This window comes from Rhamphochromis longiceps, linkage group LG6 (genome assembly GCF_057381845.1).
Source record: "Rhamphochromis longiceps isolate RC_006_pf linkage group LG6, R_longiceps_female_GT1.1, whole genome shotgun sequence".
In the NCBI taxonomy this organism is placed as follows: Eukaryota; Metazoa; Chordata; class Actinopteri; order Cichliformes; family Cichlidae; genus Rhamphochromis; species Rhamphochromis longiceps.
Window position 1 is genome coordinate 35733038 of NC_140562.1, and position 25878 is coordinate 35758915.

General features: G+C 39.8%; 1 protein-coding gene across 2 annotated transcripts in view; it reads right to left on the reverse strand.

The window, feature by feature from the left end:
* Positions 1-9485: 9485 nt before the first annotated feature.
* Positions 9486-25878, reverse strand: part of LOC146668507 (complement C3-like) — a 33499-nt gene continuing 17106 nt past the window's right edge. The window contains exons 16-43 of one of the 2 annotated variants that reach the window (XM_085410430.1): positions 21388-21517; positions 21098-21166; positions 20658-20840; positions 20444-20564; positions 19765-19853; positions 19530-19669; positions 18947-19147; positions 17718-17781; positions 17541-17630; positions 17188-17394; positions 16963-17038; positions 16663-16822; positions 16402-16497; positions 15806-15956; positions 14757-14842; positions 14156-14233; positions 13889-14044; positions 13539-13601; positions 13334-13415; positions 13173-13215; positions 12969-13059; positions 12784-12873; positions 12578-12680; positions 11619-11708; positions 10678-10770; positions 10505-10588; positions 9932-10076; positions 9486-9736 (exon numbers count right to left, since the gene is read on the reverse strand). In XM_085410430.1, coding sequence (XP_085266556.1) covers positions 9595-9736; positions 9932-10076; positions 10505-10588; positions 10678-10770; positions 11619-11708; positions 12578-12680; positions 12784-12873; positions 12969-13059; positions 13173-13215; positions 13334-13415; positions 13539-13601; positions 13889-14044; positions 14156-14233; positions 14757-14842; positions 15806-15956; positions 16402-16497; positions 16663-16822; positions 16963-17038; positions 17188-17394; positions 17541-17630; positions 17718-17781; positions 18947-19147; positions 19530-19669; positions 19765-19853; positions 20444-20564; positions 20658-20840; positions 21098-21166; positions 21388-21517 — 3123 coding nt within the window. In that variant the 3' untranslated portion in view covers positions 9486-9594. Of the gene's footprint in view, positions 9737-9931; positions 10077-10500; positions 10589-10677; positions 10771-11618; positions 11709-12577; positions 12681-12783; positions 12874-12968; positions 13060-13172; positions 13216-13333; positions 13416-13538; positions 13602-13888; positions 14045-14155; positions 14234-14756; positions 14843-15805; positions 15957-16401; positions 16498-16662; positions 16823-16962; positions 17039-17187; positions 17395-17540; positions 17631-17717; positions 17782-18946; positions 19148-19529; positions 19670-19764; positions 19854-20443; positions 20565-20657; positions 20841-21097; positions 21167-21387; positions 21518-25878 lie in introns of both variants that reach the window. The other variant, XM_085410432.1, reaches the window with a different exon arrangement.

Genomic DNA, 25878 nt, shown 5'->3' on the forward strand with positions numbered 1-25878 from the left:
AGAGGATAATGAGGGAGAGTCTAGATTATTATGAAATGTTTAAAAAGGATGTGCAGTGTAAATGCAAAATGATACCTGTTCAGATTAAATGAAAATGTATGCTTCAGCCATGGAATGGATGGAGCGATCTGTGGTTCTGAAAGCATACAGAAAAAAAAGAATAATGTTACTTCTCTATAAAACACATTACATAGAAAAACCAAGAAATACGTAACATGACATACCAAACAGTCTACAGACCAGCCATTAGCGACTAAGTTTGGCATAGGGTCAATTTTTTGCTGTTAAAATTACAATTTCTTCAGAAAATGCACATTTTTCCGAGCCGCGCCTGAAAGTCAATTGAAGGAATTAGTCTTATGTCATTGATCTTATATGCTGGCATGTTATTTCTGTCTCTAAATCATGCACATTAATAATTATCTTTTGCGCTCGGTGTACACACACATAACACAGAGATATTTATATGAAGAGAGACAAACGTGCGCGCACAAACACAAGCTTGTGTCTAGAAACCGCGAGCTCACCAGAAAAATTCAAACGAAGCGGAGCACGGAGTTATACTATGAATGTTATGAACTATGAACTTATGCTAGCTAGCTTTATCCACCACCGATGCATCGTGGTAACGCTAGCTAGTTAACAAAAAGCCGTTTTTTACCAGTATACTAACTTGTATTCCCGACTGTGATGGTCGGTTTCTGGTAACCAGTTCTAACGTTGCGCAGGATAGCTAGCTAGCTTATAGCTAGCAGCTACAATCATGCAAAAATTAGGGGTGGCTGTCGACCCAGCTTAAATGGGGTTATTTTCTGCAATTTTGGCAATACAAATTATAAAAGCTTTTGTAACACACTTGGCTTTACTTACGTTTATTTTCAGATGAAATTAATCAAAGATGTGACATGATGTTTCCAGCAGCCATGCAGAATAAAAATGGGTCCCGGTCTATTTCTGGTGGGCGTGTTCAAGTGCAAATCACTTTGACTCAAATTAAAGATATTATCTGTTCAACATGAAAAGAAATATATGTTTTGAGAGAAATCAAAGACTTTGCGTTGTGTCCTTTGTACAGATATTTAGTTTCATCCAAATCAAAAGTGGTATTTTAAAATGCAAAAAGAAAGGGTTTCACAATCAAATCAATGATTTTATTCTGTTTTGAATGGCACTTATTAGATTGAATGAATGACTGCATGTTAGACTTTTTTCAGTGTTCTTTTATTCACTAACCTCCCTCCTAGTGCACTCCCACAAAATGTCTATTCATCCTCTTTCCAATCACACGTACACACAATTTCCCAGCAGCAGGTTGGGAAACAGTTTAGTCCTGATAAATATTATCTCTTCTCTAAAGAAACAAGTAAACACTGGAAAATCAATAAAGGTTTTTTTTGGGGTTTTTTTGTGTATGTAAAAATTGTAAAAAATTATGTAAAAATGATCAGACAAGTGGTCTGATCAAAACATATTGAGTAACTTTACATGACGTATTTGGCTGGGATTTTTGAAGTTTAAGCAGCAGGGATTTTTTTTTTACAGTAAAATCCTGATGCCAATATCTTGTATTTTAGGATTTCAATGACAGGGAAAGAAAAGAAAGCAAAAGGGATCCTGCCTTTACCCTCAGAACAAACTTATTCTTCTCTGTGCCACATTAACCAAGGGCATAGAGCACTGTTAATGATCCTCCAAAATGCTTATCAATTAAAGGTGGTGGCATTTATATAATGGTCAGTTGATACTACGCTGTAAAATCTAATTAGTTCACAGAACTCAAAAAACTATGCAAACTAATGATGGTAAATTTGATTCTTTTTACTGAATCGAGTTTTAATGAGTCACTCACCAAAGTGAATCGAGTTTTTTGAGTCATTTGATTCACTGAGTCAGTCGACCAGAGAGTGCAAAAAATGTACATTTTCACTCGAACTTAATTTGTTTCTCTTTTCATGTAAATCCTACTGCTAAGATGAATGATTCTAAAAGAAAACAACTATTTTATAGAGCAAAAAAGAGCAAAAACATTTCTAAAATTAAGCAATTTCCTATCAAAATTGCTTAATAAACATTTATTTATTTTTATTTTATTTTAATATATTTAAATTTTTTATTTTATTAGTATTTTCCTTAAATGTGTTAAATATATATTTTCTCATCTAAATGTCCACTGAGCTGTGAGCCAGGGGGCGGTAATGCGCCTTAACATTGGTTGCCAACCAAGAAGAAGAAGAAGCTGTGAGCCAGGAGGGAGGGGATGAGTGAGTGAGTGATTCGTTCGCTCTATGATTCAGCACAGGAGGGAGGGGGTGAGCGAGTCCTGAGTGATTCGCTTACGATTCAGCACAGGAAGTGAGGGGGTGAGTAGCTCAAATGTGCTGTTATCATGTTAGCAGAGCGATGCTACTGTGAACCGAGGAGCTATTTTCTTGATGTGAGCTTCTACTCAGGGTTTTTTCTTCCAGTTCAGAGCAGAAATTTTTTTGTTACGATACTGGATGTTGTGTTTTTCTCACCAATTTTAATTATTGCTATTTAATTATAGTTATTTAATTATTTAATTATATTTAATAATTGGGGCGACTGTGGCTCAGGGGGGTAGGGAAGCGTATCTGTAACCGGAAGGTCGGCGGTTCGATCCCCGGGCTCTCTGTCCTGGTCGTTGTCTCCTTGGGCAAGACACTTTACCCTGCCGCCTACTGGTGTTGGCCAGAGGGGCCGATGGTGCAATATGGCAGCCTCGCTTCTGTCAGTCTGCCCCAGGGCAGCTGTGGCTACAACTGTAGCTTGCCTCCACCAGTGTGTGAATGTGAGAGTGAATGAATAGTGGCATTGTAAAGCGCTTTGGGTGCCTTGAAAAGCGCTATATAAATCCAATCCATTATTATTATTATTATTATTATAGCATTGCTGCTAACAGCAACAGGGATGAGTCAGTGAGTCAGTTGGGCTTGTGAATCATGATTCATGAGTCAGTAAAGTGATTCTCGAGTATTGAACGATTCGTTCATGATTCGCGCATGACTAAGGCAAACTTGGTGCCTCAAAAAAATTGAGTAAAGTTTTACTTAAGATGATTAAGCTAGGGCAACTTACCCAATTTGAGTACACTGTACAGTCTCATTAGTTCCCAGAACTCAAAAAAAATATGCAAACTCGTTGCCTCAAAAAAATTGAGTAAAGTTTCCTTAAGATGACTAAGTTAGGGCAACTTATTCATTGCAAGTATGCAGTATTAAGAATAACTTGATATTCTTGGGAGAGTCATAGGAGAGGTGGAGAATAAACTTAACCTGGGTGTCTACTGTCTTGTGCAGTCTGGGAGATGATTGAATGTTAGGGTGGGTACAGTTTCTTCTGCGGTGGGGTCGGGTGGGCTGCCCCGGGTCCTGTGGGGCTGGGCGGTCCTGGTGTTGTGTTTAGTATGTTGCTCTGCTTCTTTTGCTTGTTTTCTCTTTTTTCTCTCTCAACAGGTGATCCAGGAGATTTTTTCTCGTCTTTCTCTTTTTAAGTGCCCTTTCTCACTGTCCCCCTTCCCTTCTGTTTTTCTTTTCCTTCATCTTTCTTTCTCCCTTTCCTATCCCTCACTCATGTCTGTCCCGTCTGTAACAACTGAAAATAAAATCAAATAAATAATAACAACAAAGGTTGATCAAATGGACCAATACGGCAAGGCCGTGATGATCCATTTGGCAAAGTAAATCCATTGGGTATCCTTGCTGGTCTTCAGACAACAATTCTGACGGCTAAAGAACCAAATGGGACAGGCAAAAAAAAAAAAAAAGAATAACTTGATATTTCTGACAGTACAATACTAATTATTTACCTACTGACAAACATTTCAAGTTCAACTAAATGAAAAAACAATTTGTGGTAACCTGAATATGATTAACAATAATTAACAACACTTTTTGTAATGATGTTAAAATAAGCCCAACTTTAATTTTCAAATGCAAAAAAGCTTAACAGCCAACATACTGGACACTGTTCTCTTGAACAACAAACAATTACATTGCCATCACTGTTATAATCTTACAATGAAACAAAGTCTCAGATTTAATTATTCTGAAAATAAGTTTAGGCCTACCACAAGTGTGTTTTGTACTTACTTATATAATGAAAATAAAACATATTTATTGTTCTGTCACAAATGCAGTCTAATTTAAACACCGCATTTGTTTTTCATTCCAACACAGGAGCTGGAATGTTGTATTATTTTAAGGATGCCTTGTTTCCAGTCCAGGCATTACTGCCTGAATGACTGTCATGGATCGAGGTGATGCAAATGTAAGTGCAGAAGAAAGTCTTTAACTTCCCTTAGGTACAGTGGCAGTGGATGTGGGTTGGAGATGCAATGAGCTTGAACCTGCAGGCGGCCATCTTTACAAGTACGAATTTTGCAAAAAAGTGCCCCTCTGTCAGCCAAACACATCTGTTCTCTGATTGGATTGTTACATTTGTGATTGACATGACATTGACCAATCAGATAAAAGGAAGAAAAATAGGGTCAAAATTCGTACTTGTGACTTGCAGGTTTTTTTTTTTGGCTAAGTCCACAAACAAATCTTTTTTACACACACACAAATTCTTTTTACACATACAAATCCTGATTTACAAATACAAAATTTTGAGCCCATACACAGGTAACTCCTGGCATATCGTTTTCAACCCCCCTGTGGTCTTTTGCCATTCAGGTTAAACATGATATATATAGTTAGTTAGTCGTGGCTATGGATTGAAAATACCCCCCAAACCCCACCCCTAACAGCTGCACCTCCTGAAAAATTTTGCCTGGCTCTTATCTCACTTTTTTTTATTTCAAACAATCAACAGAAAATTTCGCAGACATATTTTTATATAAGGTTTTTAAGGCTGTGGTGTTCATTTTCAAGTAACATGAGCCCAGCGGCAGAGGGAGTATTCGCCCAGGGCGCCAAACAGGCTAGGACCACCACTGGACTCACCTTCACTGCATCTACAATCATGCCTCACTGGCTTAAAACCTGTGCGCTGCTTGTGCTGTTGTTGTTTTTGGTGTTGATGTGTACAGCTGGCAGCAGGAGGGCTTTGAATGTAGGCTACTGTTACAGCAACCGGGTGATCACTGTAAGGGTGGACAGCACGCAGCTTGGTCGAGGTTGAGGTGCGCGGGGGTCCTGCCTGAGGGCAGCATGCTGTCCGCTTCGGCACGCAGGCTGCATGGTCCTGCGATCTTTTTTTCTTTGGTAATCTGAAGTGCACGCAAACCAGTAAACAAATTAAAACAAATACCGTTGATAAACTATAATATAAAAATTACAATAAAAATTCTCAACAACAAAAACAATTGGTAAAAATATAATTAATATGTAAACAACTTAATAACCCCCAAAGTGTCTAAGCCACGTGACGTGTCAGTGCAACACCGAAACATAAGGGGGGGGGGGGGAGCAAAGCGTGCCTGCTCTCCGCTGACGCAGGAGCGGCGAGTCCAGCGACCTGGCTGTTTCGTTTTTGCCGAAAGCACAGCATAGCAAACAAGCAGAACTAGAAAGTAAAGAATTGATCTAACCAGGCTAGTATCGATCCGATACCGATCCCGACTTGGGATCCATACTATCGATATTTGGATCGATCCGCCCACCACTACCTCCCGCACTGAGAAGCAAAATTTCCAGCTTACTTAGTTTTTCTAAGTTAAGACAACACAAATAAATTGAGTTGATCAGCGGTTTTGCATAAAAAGTACCGGTAACTTACTTAAATTTACTTCTAATAATAAATTGATTAAAAAATGAGTTCAGCCTACTTAATATTTTTAATTAAACACAATATTAGGTTTTACAGTGTATGGAGTATATACTGTCGAATATTCTTTTCTTTTCTGTTTTTTAACAACTCATGTTATTGTTCTGTCTCATTTGAATCAAAATATACACCAGTATGTAAAGGTAATCAGACAAGATTAAATTGTCTGTATGTAATCAATTATTGTAAATGTAAATGCTATCAGGAAATGATCAGACAAGAGAGGGTTTTCAGGAAACACTGTTAAATGTTCAGTTTCTATGCCATATTTTAAAACAAGATCTAGAGTGCGATTAAAGTGGTGGGTGGGTTCTTTTACATTTCAAGAGAAGCCAATTGAGTCTAACAACTATGGAAGACCATTTCCGCCACAAAAAAAAAAATCCATAGCTTGAAATTTCGAGTTATCTTTCTCAAAAATCCAACTTATTAACTGGACATTTTGAGAAAAGTAACCCGAATTTTTAAGTTAGCTCTGCCAATCAGTAATCTACGTGAATGATGCAATTTTCTTGTTACCCGGAAGGATATGCCGCAGAGGAATGCACACTCAAAACCGGATTGCAACAAACTGGAGCTTTCGAGAGTACATTTGCTGTAACGGCATGTGATTCAGCTAATAACACAAGGATTTCATCATTGGTGAAGCCACGCTGAAAATACTCAGCAATTTGTGGATTCATGACTGGCTGTAATACTGATAGCTTAGCATTTGTAGCTGAGGGCTTCAGCTTCCGGGTAGCAAGGAAATTACATCATTAACGTAGATTACTGATTGGCAGCGCTAACTCAAAATTTCGAGTTACTTTTCTCAAAATTCTGAATTAATTTCAAGTTAACAAAATTTATTAATTTAAAATTTTTTGAATTAACAAGTCGAAACTCAAAATTACGAGATATGGATACTTTTTTTTTTTAGTGGCAGAAACGGGCGTTCATAAATAACAGATTAAATGCTGTGTTGAGGCTGTCATTTTTAGCATCTACATGGATGTTAAAATCACCCACAATAATTATTTTATCTGAGCTGAGCACTAAATCAGATAAAAGTCTGAGAAATCCGACAGAGACTCTGTGTAAGGCCCAGGTGGATGATAGATGATCACAAATAATCAGAATCAGAAATACTTTATTAATCCCGAAGGAAATTATAGGTTACAGCAGGCAGCACGCTAATGGCGCATGCGCACTTACAAAGGAACCCTCCGACCAAACTTTATACAAACATCACATTGGGAAGACATGTCAGAGAGGTAGGCTGATAGGAAAAAACAATGAAAATACATAACATGAGGTGAGAGGAGGAGAAAAAAACTCCACTCAGACTGAGCTCCTAATGGGAGAACAGTTTGAGAACAGAAAAAAAACACCCCAGCACAAAAAGCACATGTCTGTCAATACACCATAGACCGCATGAAATGATGGTGGTTTTTCCTTTAGTGCGAACAACTGCATGTGAATTTCACAGCCTCTCTAGCAGTCCGACACTGGTCTCTCAATCTCCCATTGGAGAGCCGTGAGCTTCTCCAGGATGTTATCAATCTTGCTCTCAAAGAGCAAATTCTGAGAACTCACAACCACCGTGAGCTTCCCCAAGATGTTATCCAATTTTCGCTCAGAGGTCTTAGTCTGCGTGTTCACAGCAGCCTCAAGCTTCTCCAAGATCTTATCCATGCTGCATTCAATGAGCCCATTTTGAGAAGTCACGACTGTTAGAGTGAATTGTTAAATGTTTGTCATTTTTATGTTTACCATTTGTACATTGTTTTAACTCTGATGAAAGAAATTCCAATGTCCTTCCCCCCAGATTCTCGAGGTTTTAGGTGGGGGGCTGTAGTCTTTTATCAGACACATCCTTGTGCTTTTGATGTAAGCTTCCTGCGTTTACGACCCTTTGGTCAGCAGGAGGTCTGACACACACACACACACACACACACACACACACACACACACACACACACATTCTTGCTTAGATACAGAAGTTCACACATATACATACAATGCCTTGTCTTAGAACCAAGGGGACGTGGCTTTGTTAAGACGTGTTTTGTGTGAACTGTCTCTCAATAAAAGGCAGCAGGAGGAGGTCAGATCTGGAGGTCATTTTCATGGTGGACACAGACGAGGCCTCCCTTGCGCAAATAATCGATCGATCGACTGTCTTGTTTTCTTCATGATGAATATGTCTCTAGAATTAGCGGGGCTTGTGGAAACACAGACCCTACAACGACTCGTCCCATCGCTTCAATCACAGCAGGCAGCCGTGTGGGGTTTTGAACAGCCAATTCCGCTTTCTTTAATCTTTGATAAGCCAGGGCCAAGCCAGCTCCGATCAGCAAGAACCCTGATATCATTGTTCCGAAAAGGTAGATGTCTTCAATGTCCTCGATCGACAGTCCCGCGAGACACACTGCCCTCCAGTTATGCCACCCGTCCATCATGTATCCGGCAGGGAACGCCCTCCAGGACACTCAGGCTCACCCGAGCCCAGGTTCCTCGTTGAGAGGAGGGTGTCAATTGCATTCAGGGACCAGTTGATCAAATCCATAATTCCTATTTTAGGTTTTAGAGAACAGACTGTGAGAGTGTTCCAGGGCAAGAGTAGAAAAGTAGACGAGACTAGACAAAGACACAAGAAGCCAAGCAGGGAAGATAAGGGTAGGGGAGAGGAGAAAAGTGCGACCGCCTTCCTCAAGAGCCAAAGAAGAATGTTTTTTGAGTTTTGCAACTGGGATGGACAAGGCTAAGCATCAGGCTTTCAAATGAATTAAAAGTCTGTCTTGGTCTTTGGTTGATTAACAGGCTGGTGAAAATTTGTCTGAAAATTAAAATAAATGTCATGAACCGAAGTTCAGTACACAAGCTGGACCCAGAAGCAGAGACAACACGGACAGGAGTACGAAAAATAAACTTTATTTCAACTAAAGGTGTCCCGGAAGGGTCAAAGGAAAACACGCGAGAAACTAGAAAAACCAAGGGACCAGGGGATGAGTTACGCAGGAACGCCGTAATCGGGACTGTGGGAGGCTGCAACAGAAAGAGGGAGAGAGTTACTGGGGAGCGGGGATAGCAGCATACGTGGGGGAGAGTATGAGTCTTACAGTCAAAGCGGGGCCGTGGGAGCGGGGGAGCTCCAGGAAAGTAGAGGTGATTGGTACCGGAGGCGATCCAAACTCCAGACGGGCAGGTGGCTCAAAAACACGCCGAGCTGTTACCTGAGCGCAAAGGAAAAGATTAGCGTTTGTTCAGGTAAATGAGGGTTTTCACAACCGCCTTCCCGTGGTTGTACGTTACCGCTGTGAGACGACTAACGGACTGGCGTGGAGCAGCTGGCTGGGCTGGATCAAATAGTCCTCCTGATAATCGCCTGAGATGGGATGCAGGTGTGGAGTTAACAGCCACACCCGTGGGCGTGGGCATCCCATCAGCTCCTTGGACACTGGGCCGCGGACCATGACAATAAATGCCAACATATTTTCTTATTTCTGCAGTTATACTAACTCAGTAATATTTCTATACATCCAACCTTTTTTCTTGTACTTATCAGGTTTATATGGAGGGCTGGGTGTTTTATCTCAAATGTTTTATTTTTTTGTTGTGCTTGTCATGGATTAGTAAAGTTTCAAATGCATTAAAAATTCGAGAAATTTATTAACCACCATAAACTTGAATAAACACAGAGCCAGTACCAAATTTTAATACATTTTAATCATTGCAGTAAAATGGTGAAACCCTTATAACAGTTGCTGTTTTACAGAAAATTGTAAAAACAGCAGAATAACAAGATTTGAAATGTTTTTTGTTTTACTAGTCGATGCAGCTCAAGACTGAGTATTGAATGACCATCTCCTCCAAGCCCAAGCAGGTATCCCGGTATTTGTCAGTCTGACACTCTTCTGCTGTAGGCCAATACTCAACCCAGGTTCTCTCACCAATTACGTACTCGAATCTGAAAAGAACAATTGAAAGAAAAATAGTGTTTGTGTGACCAATCAGCAAAATACAGAATAAAACAACTGTGATAAATATACACAGTTCAAGTTAATTACATTTATTCACTGAAGGTATGATTAATGAATAGAACTCTGAGATTAGTTTAAATATACACCACACACAAGCACAGCCAGACAAACAATATACTTACGTATTCTTTTTGTCATCTCGGTGAATATCTTTATCTGAGCCCATGATGAGGTAGGTTTTTCCTTGTTCCAGGCTTAAAGCTTCTCTGCAGTGTTGATAACTGAGAAATATGCGCTGTTTATTCAGTGGACCAACATCAAGACTCCCTGTAATTAAGATATGACAGTTGAGAGCAGTGATTTATGAATGACTGAATGTGTTGCTCAAGTTATAGTTAAACACAGTGCTGCTGTGTCCATATACATTCCTAGTTGTATCATCATAATACAGTATTATACAGATAATACTAGTATTTTGGCAATATGCTTGTGCTGAGTATTAAATGTTAAATGAGAAAATGGGTATCAGCAAGACAAGCCACACTGACTTACTGATAGTAAATGGTGTCAACCACTAAATGTACCGCTTAGTACAAAAGCAAGCAGCAGTTTTATAAAATGCTCGATTTGTCCTTCAAATTGCCTATTTTTTGTGGCTATAATAGAAAATAACCATCACTGCTATCTTAATGCCACAAAAAACAACAACTAGTAATTTCTCTTAAAATAGACGTTTAAAGGACGTAGGTACTTGCCTTCTTTGATGGGGTCCAGCACTTTGACTTTGTGACTGTCTGTGGATAACTCTTCTACAACCTCTTCCACCAGCACTTTGTAAGCTGTGGGCAGCCAAAGTATAGTTTTTAGCTTTTTGCATTACTATATCCTATTAAATAAAACTAAATGTAACCCATTTATGTTTGTTTACCAAAGTCTACTTTGCTGGTCTCTGTACTTTCACAAAGCTTAGCTTGGCGGTCATCATTGGGGATTTTTTCCTTCTTCTGCATACTGCAGTTCTCTGTAAGTACACAATAGGGACAGGGTAAAAATGCAAAGCTAATGTATTCATGTGTGTTGATAGGTGACTGCAGGTATATGAAGGTCGAATATACTATTTAAATCTCATTTGCTAAAATAGGCGTCTTTTATAATTGTAGATTAGTGCATAGATCTAAAGTTACTAACAGCACAATAGCTAGTTATGAAAAACAAATGTACTTTCACAGGCCAGAATACTGCAGTGTGAAAGTATACCCAATGATTCAAAAGCTTGCAGAATCACCTTTAGCAGTAATAAGTATTTTTTTTTCTCTGAAATCAGTGTCTCACATCATTTGAGGAGTTTTAGGTTTGTGGGGATTTGCCCCTGTATAAGTCTATCATATTCCTGCCACAGCATTTCAAAGGGGTTAGGGTCTGGACATCGGTCCCAGCTATCCTGTTATAGATTTGCTGTGTGCTTGTGTTTTTGTTAAGAACCAGTTTTCACCATGCTTTAGCTGTTGGTCAGACAGCCTCCTATGCGACTCAGGAATACTTGGGGATACACAGGAGTCCATGATTGATTTTTCATAACTGTATGCCAAAAAGGCACTGTGACACAGGATCAGCATATCCACAGCTTCAGGTGGCTTCCACCCACCCTCAGGTTTAACCAGTTCATTGTCAGGAAGAACTTGCACCCAAACAAAACTACATAAAAAACACATTTGCTCAAAATTTGACTATAACAATGAAAGCTTTACTTTAATCACACTTCTAATGCTGTGTTCTGTACCATTTAAAGTTATAGAAAAATGCATGAAAACATTTTAATTACTGTTGTAAAATAAGGTTTTTTAATCACATGTATATGATTGTGTTTACCTTCAGCACATGTGCATATGTTATCTCTACAGAGCTGCAGTAGTTTTCCAGCTTCCCTCTCTGGATGGTAGAATTTCACACAGCGTGTTTCTGCAATAAAAAAGAAGGTATTTCTCTATTATTTTGTGACCGCTATGGTAGATATAACAATGTATATGGCAATGACAAATCACGCACACAAATGAACTTAAGTGACATCCCATTCTTAATCCATACGGTTTAATATGATGTCAACCCAACCTTTGCAGCTGTAACAGCTTCAACTCTTCTGGGATGCTTTCCACAAGGTTCAGGAGTGTGTTTATAGGAATTTTTGATCATTCTTCCCAAAGTGTATTTGTGAGGTCAGACGATGTTAGATGAAAAGGCCTAGTTTACATTCTCCATTTTAATTCATCCCAAACCTGTTCTATCAAGTTGAGGTCAAGACTCTGTGCAGGCCAGTACATGCTGCCCGTGTGTCTGTTCCAAGAAAGACCTCACCATTGTAACGGGCTGGCATTGTCTACCCATCCCCGCACATGTATGTACGGACAGAGTAAAGCAGTGGAGACCTGGCTTGTGTGGGCTTATGTTGCTAACGTCAAATAAAGGTCTGTTGTTTGATTTAACTGACTGGCTTTGAGTTATCTGGCTAACCTCCACACAGTATGCCCGCTGGACCTGCTAGCTGCTCCTTCCTCGCCAGACTGCTGTTACACCATGTCTTGATGGACCTTGCATTGTGCACTATAGTGCAAAACCGGTGTGTTGAAACATTCTCATCCCCAAACTGTTGCCACAAAGTTAGGAGTGCGAAATTGTCTTTTTTTAACTGGAACTCCTGACAAACAACCGAACTTTAGACTTGGCACAATGTAGTCAGAAAAGTACAGCTGCTTGGCAGACAGCAGTTTGCATGTCTAGGTGCTTATTGGAACACCTGAAGGTAACAAAGGTAAGATGTTTATAAAACTCACGTTCATAGTATTCATAGACAGATACGGCTGCGGGTTTTAAGACGCCCACCGGCATTTCCTGTTTGATCCTAAAAGCAATTTCCTCTGGTCGTGTGTGAGAAACCTGGGAATTGAAATACAGACACACACAAAAGTGAAAAACATAAATAAACACCAGGGTAAAGGGGAAAGGGGGGATAAGGAGAAAGATTGGTGTGATTTCCAACCTTGTCCAAGTAAATGATGAGTGAGCCTCTTTCTGACAGGACTTTGTTCATCTCATATTTTGATATGGTGCGGCCACGTCCTCTAGACAACTAGAGACACACAAAAAGACAAATTTTAAACATTAAGAGGTCTTATTTTTTCTTTAACTGTAACCACATAACTTAATGTGGGTGTCTCATCTTACCAAATCCAGGTCTTTTGTTTCAACAGCAAAACCAGTTAGTAAGCCAATATCCAAGATTGACATGCCTGCATCACGATCCCTGTTCTTATACCTGTAGAGAGAATGATAAGAATGATTCAAATGACAGCAGAGTTAAATGGACGGGAACAAAAAAATCCTATTAAGCCAAAACTATTTCTAAAGTGTAGTTTATATTGTACTTACATGACCTCTATCCTAAGTTTGTATATCTTTTCAGTTGCATTCTCTGAAAGAATAAGGAAAAAGAAAAAATGAGCACAAACAAATAAAATGCCATAAACTGAAGCAAACAGATTTAATGAGATAAGTAAAATAAAAAGAGGAGATAAAGGACATCAAAGTACCTTCTACGAGATCCACTTTGAGGGTAAAATTCTGGCAGTCACTCTCCCGTTCTTTGGGCTTAGCGTAATACAGTGATACCAACTGTTGCATCAGAAAATGTATGTTTTTATATTGTGTGATAAATAAGTCTTTGTAATACTGTTCTTTTAAGGTTTAAAAAGCCTTGTCTAGGATTCTGAAATGATCAACTAACAGATAACTTACTGTCACTGTTGCTTCTCCTGTTCCCCTAGCAGTCACTGTGATGTCCTGGTTTATATCGTTAATCTGTTGGGATTAATATGTACAAACACACAAAGATGTGTTTGTACATATTATGAGAAAAAAAAACAGAGATAAGCTCACTTTGCTCCCACTGACTGAATTTAAATTGCATTGAATGTCTGTTAGACAGGAAAAAAGGAAATAGACCAAAAAGCTTGCAGAGTGGTGAGATGGATTGCCAAAAAGACAGAAACACTAGCAGTACTGAGATTTATTTACTGCTAGAGGACATGTTTTCAGACTGACAAATTGTGCTACATGGTGACTGTGTTTGTGTTGCTTCTTCTCACCTTAGACGTTCTTGTGACATAGTGGTTGTTCTGATTGAAATTGTACTTTTCAGGTATCGACCTTCCTGGCAACTTGATGTCCACATTCAGATCGTACTGTGGTTCGTTAGCGTTGATCCAGTACTCTGCTACAGCTTGATAGACCATTATAGTAGCCTGGAGAGAAGAAAAGTGGGGGAGATAAAGAAAGGCAAAGGTTATAAGGTGGGATAATATATATAAAATATCTGCCTATGATATCTTGATTGACAGGAAGTTTTGTGTTACCTGAGTTGATCCATAGCCTCCTCCCACCTTCTGTTGTGTGTTGAACCATCTCACAACAGGTCTGGCATCTTCCAAGTTCTTTATTAAAACAGCAAAGGACAGGAGTAGAGTTCAAAAAAATATGGAAAACGTTTTTCAAAGGTACTTCGGAGTTTTAGGCTTTCTGTAATTAAAATCCAGTCCAGAAACTTGCCTAATGGAAGAAAACAGCAATGTTTTTCATAGTTCATAACAAAGCAATGTCTTATTTGTTTTCATTTGTGTTTGCACACAATAATAACACAACATAAAACTAAATGGAGAAATTTACATTAAATAAATGGTAATTCGAGTACTCTGGAATGGTATAAAAATGGTATTTTAATACTGTAGAATGAATTTTCAATGACCACATGTCGTTAGTGGGGTTAGGTTAATTGGAAATACTAAATTGAACATAGGTGTGAATGTGTGATTGAATGTGAGTGCGACTGGTTGTCCCATGTCTATGACCTGCCCAGGGTGAACCCTGCCTCTCACCCTAAGCTGGGTTAGGCTCCAGCGACCCTGAAAAGGATAAGCGGAAGCAAATGGATGGATGATATAATTTAGACATGCTCACCTGAGTCTTGACAAGAGCAAGAAGAGCATAAGCTGTGGTTTCCAAAGTGTAAATGCCCCCTCTAGGTACAGGCCAGTGAGATAGCTCTGACAGACACAATCACACAAGCACATTTTTATTACTATAATATATCTTGAACACATCTACCTCAGTAGTAAATTTGTGAATATAGTAAAAATGTGAAGATATATATCATCTCTGCCCCTGGTTGCACCTTAGTGAGTTTTTAAGAGAGAGAGTTTCCCCTGTAAAGAGAGTTCCTGTGGATCTGTAAATATTGCAACCATGGGCACACTAACTGACAATTCCTTTTGTTGTCATCTTTGTTTGTAACTTTACTGTAAATAAACTCACTGTCGCTATCACTGAACCTGTTCTGATGTGACCCAAGATGAACTCACATCTTGAGTCCATTTTCACTATTAACAGTGTGGCGGAGGTGTGGTCCCGGGCGCGGCTGCAGGGGAGGAGTGGTGCAGTGGGCTCAACGGGGCGGTGCTGGAGATGCAGGGGAATACAGCTGATGGCGATTTGGACTGATGATGGTTTTCCTTCCCTTTTTATAGTGAGACGGAGAGGAGTGGAGGGAGAGGGAAATCAGCTGGGACCGACAGCTGTCAGACTATGTTCAGTCATAACCGGGGAAAACTATAAATAAATGTGGAATTTGGTTATAAAGACCTGTGTGTGTGTGTGTGTACCTGTGTGTAGTGCATTTCACAAACAACAATTAACGCCAAAAAAATTATTGTATTTTAGCCTATGGTTATGTGACCTGTATTAGAGAATGACAGGACAGCAATTTAAAAGCACTGAAAATACCAGACCATTCATTTAACTAAGACTTAGAAAAAAATCCTCATGAACATAGTACAGTTTTTACAACTGTTTTTTTTTTTTTTGCAATTAACTGAAACAGTAAGGATCATAGTTTACATTTACTGATCTTGTAAACATTTATATAGTCTCAACTCTGTGTGTGTGTGTGTGTGTGTGTGTGTGTGTGTGTGTGTGTGTGTGTGTCTGTCTGCCTGTCTGTCTGTACAGACCTGGCGAAACAAACTTGTATAGGGTCTCTTTGTTCAATTTGTTTTCATTAGCCAGTGCATATGATGTCATAGCCACAGCATAAGGGTTGGTGACACTGGGCAGGCGCCTCTCCAGGTAGGCCACTGCTTTGTCTATACTGCCTGGGAGACTCTGGGCAGATGAAAAAAGGGAAAAAAAGGTAGATAATGAGTGACAGGAAAACAAAACATAAAGAAATATAACATTACTATACTATCTTGGAATGTGGAGCATTTGTTCTTCGTCCTTTTGTGAGCCTCTCAAGTCTCATTAATTGAGAAAGTTAAAATTAGAAATTGGACCACTCAGTATAACATGAGCAATGCACCAGAATTAAGGCTTTTGTATATCCAAGTCATGAAGAGGTGTAGTCTGAATATTTTATGTTTTTATCAATCTATAATTTACAAGATCTTCATACAGACATGACCAGAGAACATATTTGTGAGATTAATTGAATTCTGTCTGTTTTTGCTGGTCTGTGGTTTAAATCTTCAATGCAAGTGCAATAGAAAGTATCACCGTTTGATCCTTTTAGATACTTTGTAACAACAATGTTTGCAGGTGAAATACTCACATTGACAGTGTCGGAACATATTGAGCGTGACTCTTGCATTGCAATGAGGCAGAAAGCTGTCATGGAGGCGTCTGAATCTAAGCCGGCCACATCACCCTACAGATGAAGCACAAACATATTATTATTATTTCTAACAGAACTTTTTTTAATATTTATAAAAGCTGATTGGCAGTTGTATAACTGGTTTCTCATTTAGTTATAAGCCATTTTGTATTTTAAGTATAGATGAAGAACTGGTGTTGATAAAATCAGTGCACTCACATTCATTGTTGACTGCAATACAGGTGCAAATTCTTTGAAAACACCATCAGGTTGTTGTCCTCTGAGAATAAGGTACTTGACAGCATCACAGATCACATTATCTTGTATTGCAACCAGATGATGGGCCATTGCAAACACCTTGGCAACATAGGCAGTCAGCCTTATAGACAGGAAGAGGGGATACAATAGCTTAATATAATTTATTTGCCCTTACAATAAATTGGCTTTGCAAAATCAGAAATTAAAGCAGCATGTGCAAAATATTATGTATGAATTCATGGATGTTTGTGGGTGCCTCACCAGGTGCTAGCTGGGCGAGAAACAAATGCAGCAAACGATCCATCCTTTTTACGGAAGACCAACTCGTTTGTGTAACCTTGATGAAACAATTAAAGAAATAAAACAATCTTTTTACTTCACTGCTATTCAACTTGCATCTGACTCTTATCAATTAGAAACAATTTTGTGGAGCTTTGTGTGTTTATTGTGTTACCAAAGAATTTATGTACATCTGTGAGAGCCTACCAGTTTTTATATGTTGGAGAGCTTCATTACGTTTCTGAAAGCCCACAGTTTCCCATTGGTTGGTTTTGTCCAAATACAAGGTTGCAATAAGAGGCAGGGTCATTGAGATCATGTTCTGCTCACCACAGCCCGAGGGTTGTCTGATTAGAGTACCCATTGAGTTGCCGCCAATGGCATTCTCCACCAGCTGAGATACTTGTTCTCTCCCTGCATGCATACACATACAAAAAAGGTTCACAACACCCATTAAGGTAGTCAGTCCCGAATGTCAACAATAACAATATATAATAGAAGCTTCAGGGTGATATAGCCACTGAATCACATAAACTGCATAAATATTAAATATTTCTCACCTGTCACAGAGATCTGTGTGCTAGTAGGTGTGTTTGGAACCAAATCTTTCCTTTTAATTCCACTGTTAAGAACTTCGTTCTGTACACCATCTAAACAGAGAAAAAAAGGTTTTATTAAGGTGAAAATCAGTGTGTGACTGAATAATTAGAATCTAGCTTTTTAATAGATAAACTCACTTTCTCCTTTCTTAACAGGATCTAAAGTCACAATCTTTGGATGTTTAACCAGTACGCCCTCAGGCTGGAAAACAGACAAACATTGGAAGTCATCATTATTTTAGCAAAGAAAAGTGCAGTAGCTACAAAACAGGAAATAAATCCATAATTAAATTAAGTCCTCCACAGTTTGTCCTTCTAAGCCTAACTGCAGCCTTTATGACTAAACTCAGTTTAACTTTGTATTCTTGTTGCTACTTCTCTCGATGTGTGAGAGAAGTAGCCACAGCAGCAAAAATGCAAATGATGTTAGTAGTTAACTTACTATTGCAGCTATAAAATATGTACTTTGTAGTTGCAATAGATACTGAAAGTGTGCTGCTGAGAATAATTAAGTGACTGTAGTGGTTTACAATGTTATCATATGCACAGAGTATTTTTCCTTTAAATTCATAAAATATAACATTATCAATATTAATATGAAGCCAAAACCCTTTACAAAATCACAATATATAAACCACAAATACTGACTTAGCTTGAACTGTCAGCTCTATTTAAATTTCAACTAAACTGTTATCCATTTTTATGCATAATTACTAAACAACATTTACATGTGACTGTAAATGTAACATTTCTCCCAAATGAATACAGTGAACGCATTTCAGTAATATATGTCAATATTGATGATGACCATGATTTTTAGAAGTAAAATATAAAAAATAAAACTGACCTACATTATCATAAGTAGTTTTTCTTTTGGCTAGGTTTTGTCAGTTTGCTGTTCAGTACTGATTGGAGTACTGTACTGGTTCTTCATCTTCCTATAGTCACACTTTAACTAAAATCCTTTTTTTACAAAATAGACACAAAAACAAGCAATGAACTAAAAATGCATTTGATGAGTATGATTATTGTTAATATTTTGATCATTTCTAAGATTATTAAGGGACATTCTTTTGGCAGTGATAATCATGTAGTATTAGAAGAAAAGTTCAGCACATATTGTTAGTCTACAAAATTATCAGTCTGATGTTTGGTCTGGGATTGAGCCAGACTCCAGTTATTGTTTCTGTCTGTTCCTTTTTGTGCCTAAACCTCAACAAACAATAACTTTCAAATTATTTTATTACTACCAATTTTAAATGGCCTTTTCACATTCAGATAAGAAAAAACATTTTTGTTTTATTTAATAGGGAATTGATAACGAACATATTTTTGGGCATCCAAATAGCAAACATTGGTTTTCTTACCACCACCCGCAACATCTTCATGACTCCATCATTGAGATATGAGTCCTTAACAGCTGCTTTAACCTCAATGTGCCGTTCTCCCTCCTTCATGGGAATAATGACAAAAGGTACAGATCGTGTGGTCTCGGGCCCAACAGTGACCTCCTGGCGTTTGGAAGCTGAACTGCACACATGCTCCTCCTCAGTCAAATCGACACGTACCTTTATAAAAGAAAAAGAGCAATGACAAAGTTGGAGAAGAGATTAAAACGTTGTATTTCAAACTGGAAGAATACAAAGATCATGAATAAATACAGAGATTTTTAAGCATTCCTTTAACTTTCTGCAATTTCATTTCTCCTTATTTATATAAAACTAAGTTAATAAACTCAACATGAAAAAGGGATTGTACTCTTCAATTTTAGTTGATGATAAACGAAATATGATAAGCCAACCTTAACTAAGGAAATGTATTCACCCTGGCAAGTGAAAATGAAAATGATTTTGAGAACACAACATGAAAATGCACATGATAAACTCACAAGATGACACTTTTGGACACCACTGTGTTTCAGTTCAGTAATTACTGTGGTTCTGTACTTACAGTGATTTGATCAGGGCTGTAGTTGTGGAGAATTGCTTTAATTTCTATCTGCTCTCCACGGACAGCAGAATAAGGCAGCCTGAGATCAATGAAGAAATCCTTCTTGACAATGACTTCAAATGGATCACCCACACAGATTCCTTAAAGAAAATATGCAGAAAAGAATGACATTTAAAAAAAAAAAAAAGTAAAGGGAAGGCGAAAAAAAAACATATTTTAGTCACTGAATCCTCACCGTGAGTTCTTGACAGACTGATGCCGGTGAACTGCCAGGTTGTGATTGAATCTGGCAAAGTAACATTTTTCACAAATGATGTGGTGTCGCTGAAACAGAGAAAAATGTTTACAGTCTGAGAGATAGCTTAAGATGTAGCTTCTACCTGCAGGCGATACGGTCTCTCAATCACACCACCACACAGTACTGACCCACACATACAGTTCTTACACACACACTGGACATTCTGGACATTGTTTTCACTTCATCACTTAAATCACTTTAAGCATATTTGCACTGCACAAGACATAATGTGGATTGCACAACACTGGTCACTACATTCTTCATTTCCAGTTAATACTTGTACAGCTGCTGTTATTGTGTATATATTTATTTATATTTCTTCATACATTCTTATATAGTTCTATATTGTGTATTTTCTTGTACAGTTATTTTATTTTCAACTTTAATTTATATATTTTATCTTATTCTTTCCTAGTTAAATTTACCCTTTTTAATTTTTCATATTTATTTCCTATCTTATTCATAGCCTTTTCCTTTTTTGTTTTCTTTAGGTCACGAGCAGTTGTCCAAGCATTTCACTACATATCGTACTGTGTATGACTGTGTACGTGACAAATAAAATTTGAATTTGAATTTGAATTTCATTTGTATGTGTTTGTGATTTACAGTGACTCACCAGTTAGGTGTGTTTCTAGGGCAAGGAGGCAATTTGATATCAGACCAGAGCCAACTTTCTGAGAAATTGGTGCGAGTAACAATATCATTGCTGTCCATAAAACTGTTGTCTTCTCCTTCACCTGGATTTTGATTAAAAATGATATAATTTTGTGAATTTTATGACAGGTAGTATGAATGAGATAACCCCTTCCCATTTTGTTTCCATCTCTTACTGCGAGCCAGTTTGAGGTCTTCCTCCCTCTTCTCTGCTCGAAGAGTTTCCACTGCCTTGCAGCAGCGCAGGAAAGCATCACGGCAGCCTTGACCATCAACAATGTACTTGCTGCGGACCTCACAGGTGGATGAAAGGAGGGTTTCCTTCATGCCATCCAGACAACACTCAGATTCTACTGGGTCTGTATAATTTTTTTAATGAAAACAGAGACGGTTTTAGAAGAAAGTATAGGAACTCTGTTTTACTGTAAAATTAAAAACATATATTTTTAAATATGTCTTTTTGTGAACAGAAAATCTTGTAATGAAGTCAAAAGCGTAAAAAAAATACGTATGACTAATACATAGCCTGTCAAAATTAAAAACAGTGATATGTGTGAAATTATGAATTAATATGTAGTTATTTATGTAAAATATATATTTATATGTATATACTTACATAAGCTGCTTCTGACATCCATTACAGCAGCGTTGTGTTTCTTTCTGTTCACAGGCTGGCATTTAATTTCTGTAAAATGCAACACAGACAAAATATACCATATCAAACAAGCCTGAAACTGAATTTGGTTTTTGTGTTACTAAAATAGGAAGAATATAACACAACCTTTTTTGTTGGACTGTTCAAAAACATGACAGAAATATTCATCATTCTTCAAGGGTTTAACAGTGAAGCCGAGAGAAAAGTATTAGACAATGGTAAAAGAGTGGGATGCTCTGTTGCTTTGTCACCTTGTCTATATGGGGTCTTTGCATCAGTGTTGGACTCAAACAATAGCCCAGCATCAAAGAAGACACCCATACTGTCCTTTCCTCCACCAGGTGTGCAGCCTGTGTCATACTGCTCTACTATGTCCCACACCTACAGGTTAAAGTACAAACACATACAAGAATGTAAATTGAACAGTAAACTTACAATAAGAGGACTCGAATATGGCTCACAAATAAAAAAAAAAAAAGGGCTAAAAAATAAAAAATGGCTTGTTGACATTGTAAATTATTACGTTAAATTCACCGTCATATTTTTAGGGGTTTTTTTTTAATTTTAGATTCACAATAATCTGTCCTCCTCTCCACACACACTCAGAGCAACAAATAAAACTGGGGACCTACGGGCCGTCTGGCGTATGTCCCAGCTAGGCATAGTTGTTCTGAGGCACAGGTTAACATGCTGTAACAACATAATAAGTTTCAGGTTTTTTGTATCCATCCGTCCATTTTCTTCCGCTCTTCCGGGGCTGAGTCGTGGGAGCAGAAGCCCAAGCAGAGAAGCCCAGACCTCCCTCTCCCCAGCCACCTCCTCCAGCTTATCCGGGGGAACACCAAGGTGTTCAGCAGTGTCCTGGGTCTGCCCCGGGGCCTCCTCCCGGTGGGACATGCCTGGAAAACGACGCCCAGGAGGCATCCTTGTCAGATGCCCGAACCACCTCAACTGGCTCCTTTCGATGTGAATGAGCAGTGGCTCTGCTCTGAGCCCATACTCCCGGAGCAACTCCCACAGGACCCCTCAAGGGACACGGTCGAATGCCTTCTCCAAGTCCACAAAACACATGTAGAGTGGCTGGGCAAACTCCCATGCGCCCTCGAGTGTCCCATGCAAGAGGATAAAGAGCTGATCCAGTGTTCCACGACCAGGACGAAAACCGCATTGTTCCTCCTGTATCTGAGGTTCGACTAACAGACGGACTCTCCTTTCCAGCACGGACTCAATGTCCCCAGTCTCCCTCGGAATGCTGTTGAAGCTCTGCTGGAGGTGTGTGTTGAAGATCTCGTGGACCGGGGCCTCTGCTAGACGTTCCCAGGACACCCTCACTGTACGTTTGGGTGCGCTGGGTCTGTCCAGCGTCCTCCCTCGCCACCTGATCCAACTCACCAGCAGGTGGTGATCAGTTGACAGCTCAGCCCCTCTCTTTACCCGAGTGTCAAATTCAAATCAAATTCAAATTTTATTTGTCACGTACACAGTCATACACAGTACGATATGTAGTGAAATGCTTGGACAACTGCTCGTGACCTAAAGAAAACAAAAAAGGAAAAGGCTATGAATAAGATAGGAAATAAATATGAAAAATTAAAAAGGGTAAATTTAACTAGGAAGGAATAAAATATAAATTAAGGTTAAAAATGAAATAACTGTACAACACAAATTAGAATGAAGGGTAAATTTAACTGGGAAAGAATAAGATAAAATATATAAATTAAAGTTGAAAATAAAATAACTGTACAACAAAATACACAATATAGAACTATATAAGAATGTATGAAGAAATATAAATAAATATATACACAATAGCAGCAGCTGTACAAGTATTAACTGGAAATGAAGAATATAATGTCCAGTGTTGTGCAATCCACATTATGTCTTGTGCAGTACAAATATGCTTAAAGTGATGAAGTGAAAACAATGTCCAGAAAGTCCAGTGTGTGTGTAAGAACCATGTGTGTGGGTCAGTACTGTGTGGTGGTGTGATTGAGAGACCGTATCGCCTGCGGGAAGAAGCTCCTCCTCAGTCTCTCTGTGTTGGTCTTCAGGGAGCGGAATCACTTTCCTGACCTCAACAGAGAGAACAGTCTGTTGTTGGGATGGCTGAGGTCCTTCACGATCTTCCTGGCCTTGGTCCAGCACCGCCTGCTGTAGATTGAGTGCAGGTCAGGGAGCTCGGAGAGGATGGTGCGCTCAGCTGACCGCACAACCCTCTGTAGAGCTCGTCTGTCCTGCATGGTGCTGTTCCCGAACCAGGTTAAGATGTTTCCCGTCAGGATGCTCTCTATGGTGCACGAGTAAAAGTTCCTGAGCACCTTGGAGGGCAGTTGGAAGTCTCTCAAGCGTCTGAGGTGGTAGAGACGCTGTCGGGCCTTTTTCACCACGGTGTTGATGTGACAGGACCATGACAGGTCCTGCGTGATGTGAACTCCGAGGTATTTGAAGCTGTCCACTCTCTCCACTGGGCACTCGTTGATGACGGGGGTCTGGTAGTTCCTCTCCTGCTTAGTGCTGAAGTCCACTATCAGCTCCTTTGTCTTACTGACGTTTAGAACGAGGTTGTTCCTCTGGCACCAGTTCTCCAGATTCCTAATCTCCTTCAGGTAGGCCGTCTCGTTGTTATCAGAGATCAGGCCCACCACGGCGGTGTCGTCAGCAAACTTGATGATGGTGGTGGAGCTGGTAGGGGCCACACAGTCATATGTGTACAGTGAGTACAGCAGGGGGCTCAGAACACACCCCTGGGGGGCTCCAGTGCTGAGAGTGGTAGAGGCTGAGACATGTCCGCCCATCCTTACTGCCTGTGGTCTGCCAGTTAGGAAGCTGGAGATCCACTGACACATAGATGAGCTGAGTCCCAGATGCTCCAGCTTGGTGGTGAGTGTGAAGGGAATTATGGTGTTAAATGCAGAGCTGTAGTCTATGAAGAGCATTTTAACATAATTCCCCCTTCTAGTGTCCAAGTGAGTAAGTGATGTGTGGAGGAGATGAGAGATGGCATCGTCTGTGGAACGATTTGGACGGTAAGCAAACACACTGGACTGTTAGTGAAGAAATGATGAAGTCTCTGACCAGGCGTTCAAAGCACTTCATCACTACTGAGGTGAGGGCTACAGGGCGATAGTCATTGAGAGAAGCAGGGTGGGGTTTCTTCGGGACAGGAACAATGATGGACTCTTTGAAGCATGTGGGGATCACCGACTGAGATAAAGAGATGTTGAATATCTCAGTGAACACAGGAGCTAGCTGGTATGCGCAGTCTCTTAGGATACGACCTGGGATGCCGTCTGGAGACTGCGCATACCAGCTAGCTCCAGTGTCCAGAACATATGGTCGCCAGTCTGGTGATACGATTACAAAATTGATCATCGACCTGTGACCTAGAGTGTCCTGGTGCCACGTGCACTTCAAACACTCTTATGTTTGAACATGGTGTTCGTTATGGCCAAACTGTGGTTTGCACAGAAGTCCAATAACAAAACACCACTCGGGTTCAGATCTGGGAGGCCGTTCCTCCCAACCACGCCCTTCCAGGTCTCACTGTCGTTGCCCACGTGAGCATTGAAGTCTGTTAGAGTTGAATTGTTAGATGTTTGTCATTTTTATGTTTACCATGTGTACAGTGTTTAACTGATGAAACTCCACTGTCCTTCCCCCCAGATTCTCGAGGTTCTGGTGGGGGGCTGTAATGTTTTATTGCAGACACACCCTATCTGGAAGATCTGCTTCTTTTGATGTAGGCTTCCTGGGTTTACGACCCTTTGGTCAGCAGGAGGTCACACACACACACACACACACACACACACACACACACACACACACACACACACACACACACACACACACACACACACACTCTTACAGAAGTTCACACATATACATAAATGCTTTATCTTAGAACCAAGGGGGCGTGGCTTTATTCTGACGTGTTTTGTGTGAACTGTCTTTCAATAAAAGGTAGCAGGAGGAGATCAGATCTGGGGGTCATTTTCGTGGTGGACACAGACGAGGCCTCCCTTGCGCAAATAACTGATCGATCGACTGTTTTCTTCATGATGAATAAGTCTCTAGAATTAGCGGGGCTTGTGGAAACACAGACCCAACATTTATTTGGTCCTTCGAGCCGGATCCTAACATATTGCATCCACCGAGGAGAGGGAGAGGACGCCACCGCAACGTCTGGGGTGATTGACGTAAAGCCCTGGTGTTTCACTTTGCTTTGTTACCAGGCCGGGAAGTTTGCGCCTGACCTCCCCTCAGGATGGATGACGATTGACGGGATCCAGAGACTCTTGCCATGAACGTAAACAAACAGTGAGTACAGAAGGCCTTAGAGAGCGGCTATGTGCCCGTGCATTAAAGCAGGTACGTGAGCGCGCAAGCTGTGCATGTAGACGCAAGCTGCCTGGTTTCTCCGCCAGTGTTTTTGTTTTTGTTTTAGTCTTGTTGATTTATTTAAGGAGGGTAAGGACAGTTTCTCCACCGAAAGGAGGATAGAGCTCTATAAAATAAAAAGGGACTCCGCAGTTAAGGGCGTTGAGTGAATGGTTTCTCCACCAATGTTAAGCAGGAAAGAGCTCGCCGCGGTAAGGGGGATTATAGGCCTTAAAAAGAGTGTGAATGAGCGTATGCGTGTGTGAGTGCCAGTAAGTGAACGCAGCAGCACAGAAGGAAACCTAAAGCGGTGTTAACAGAATTCTGTGACCTGTCGTGTACACGTAGCCTGGGTTTTGGTGTAA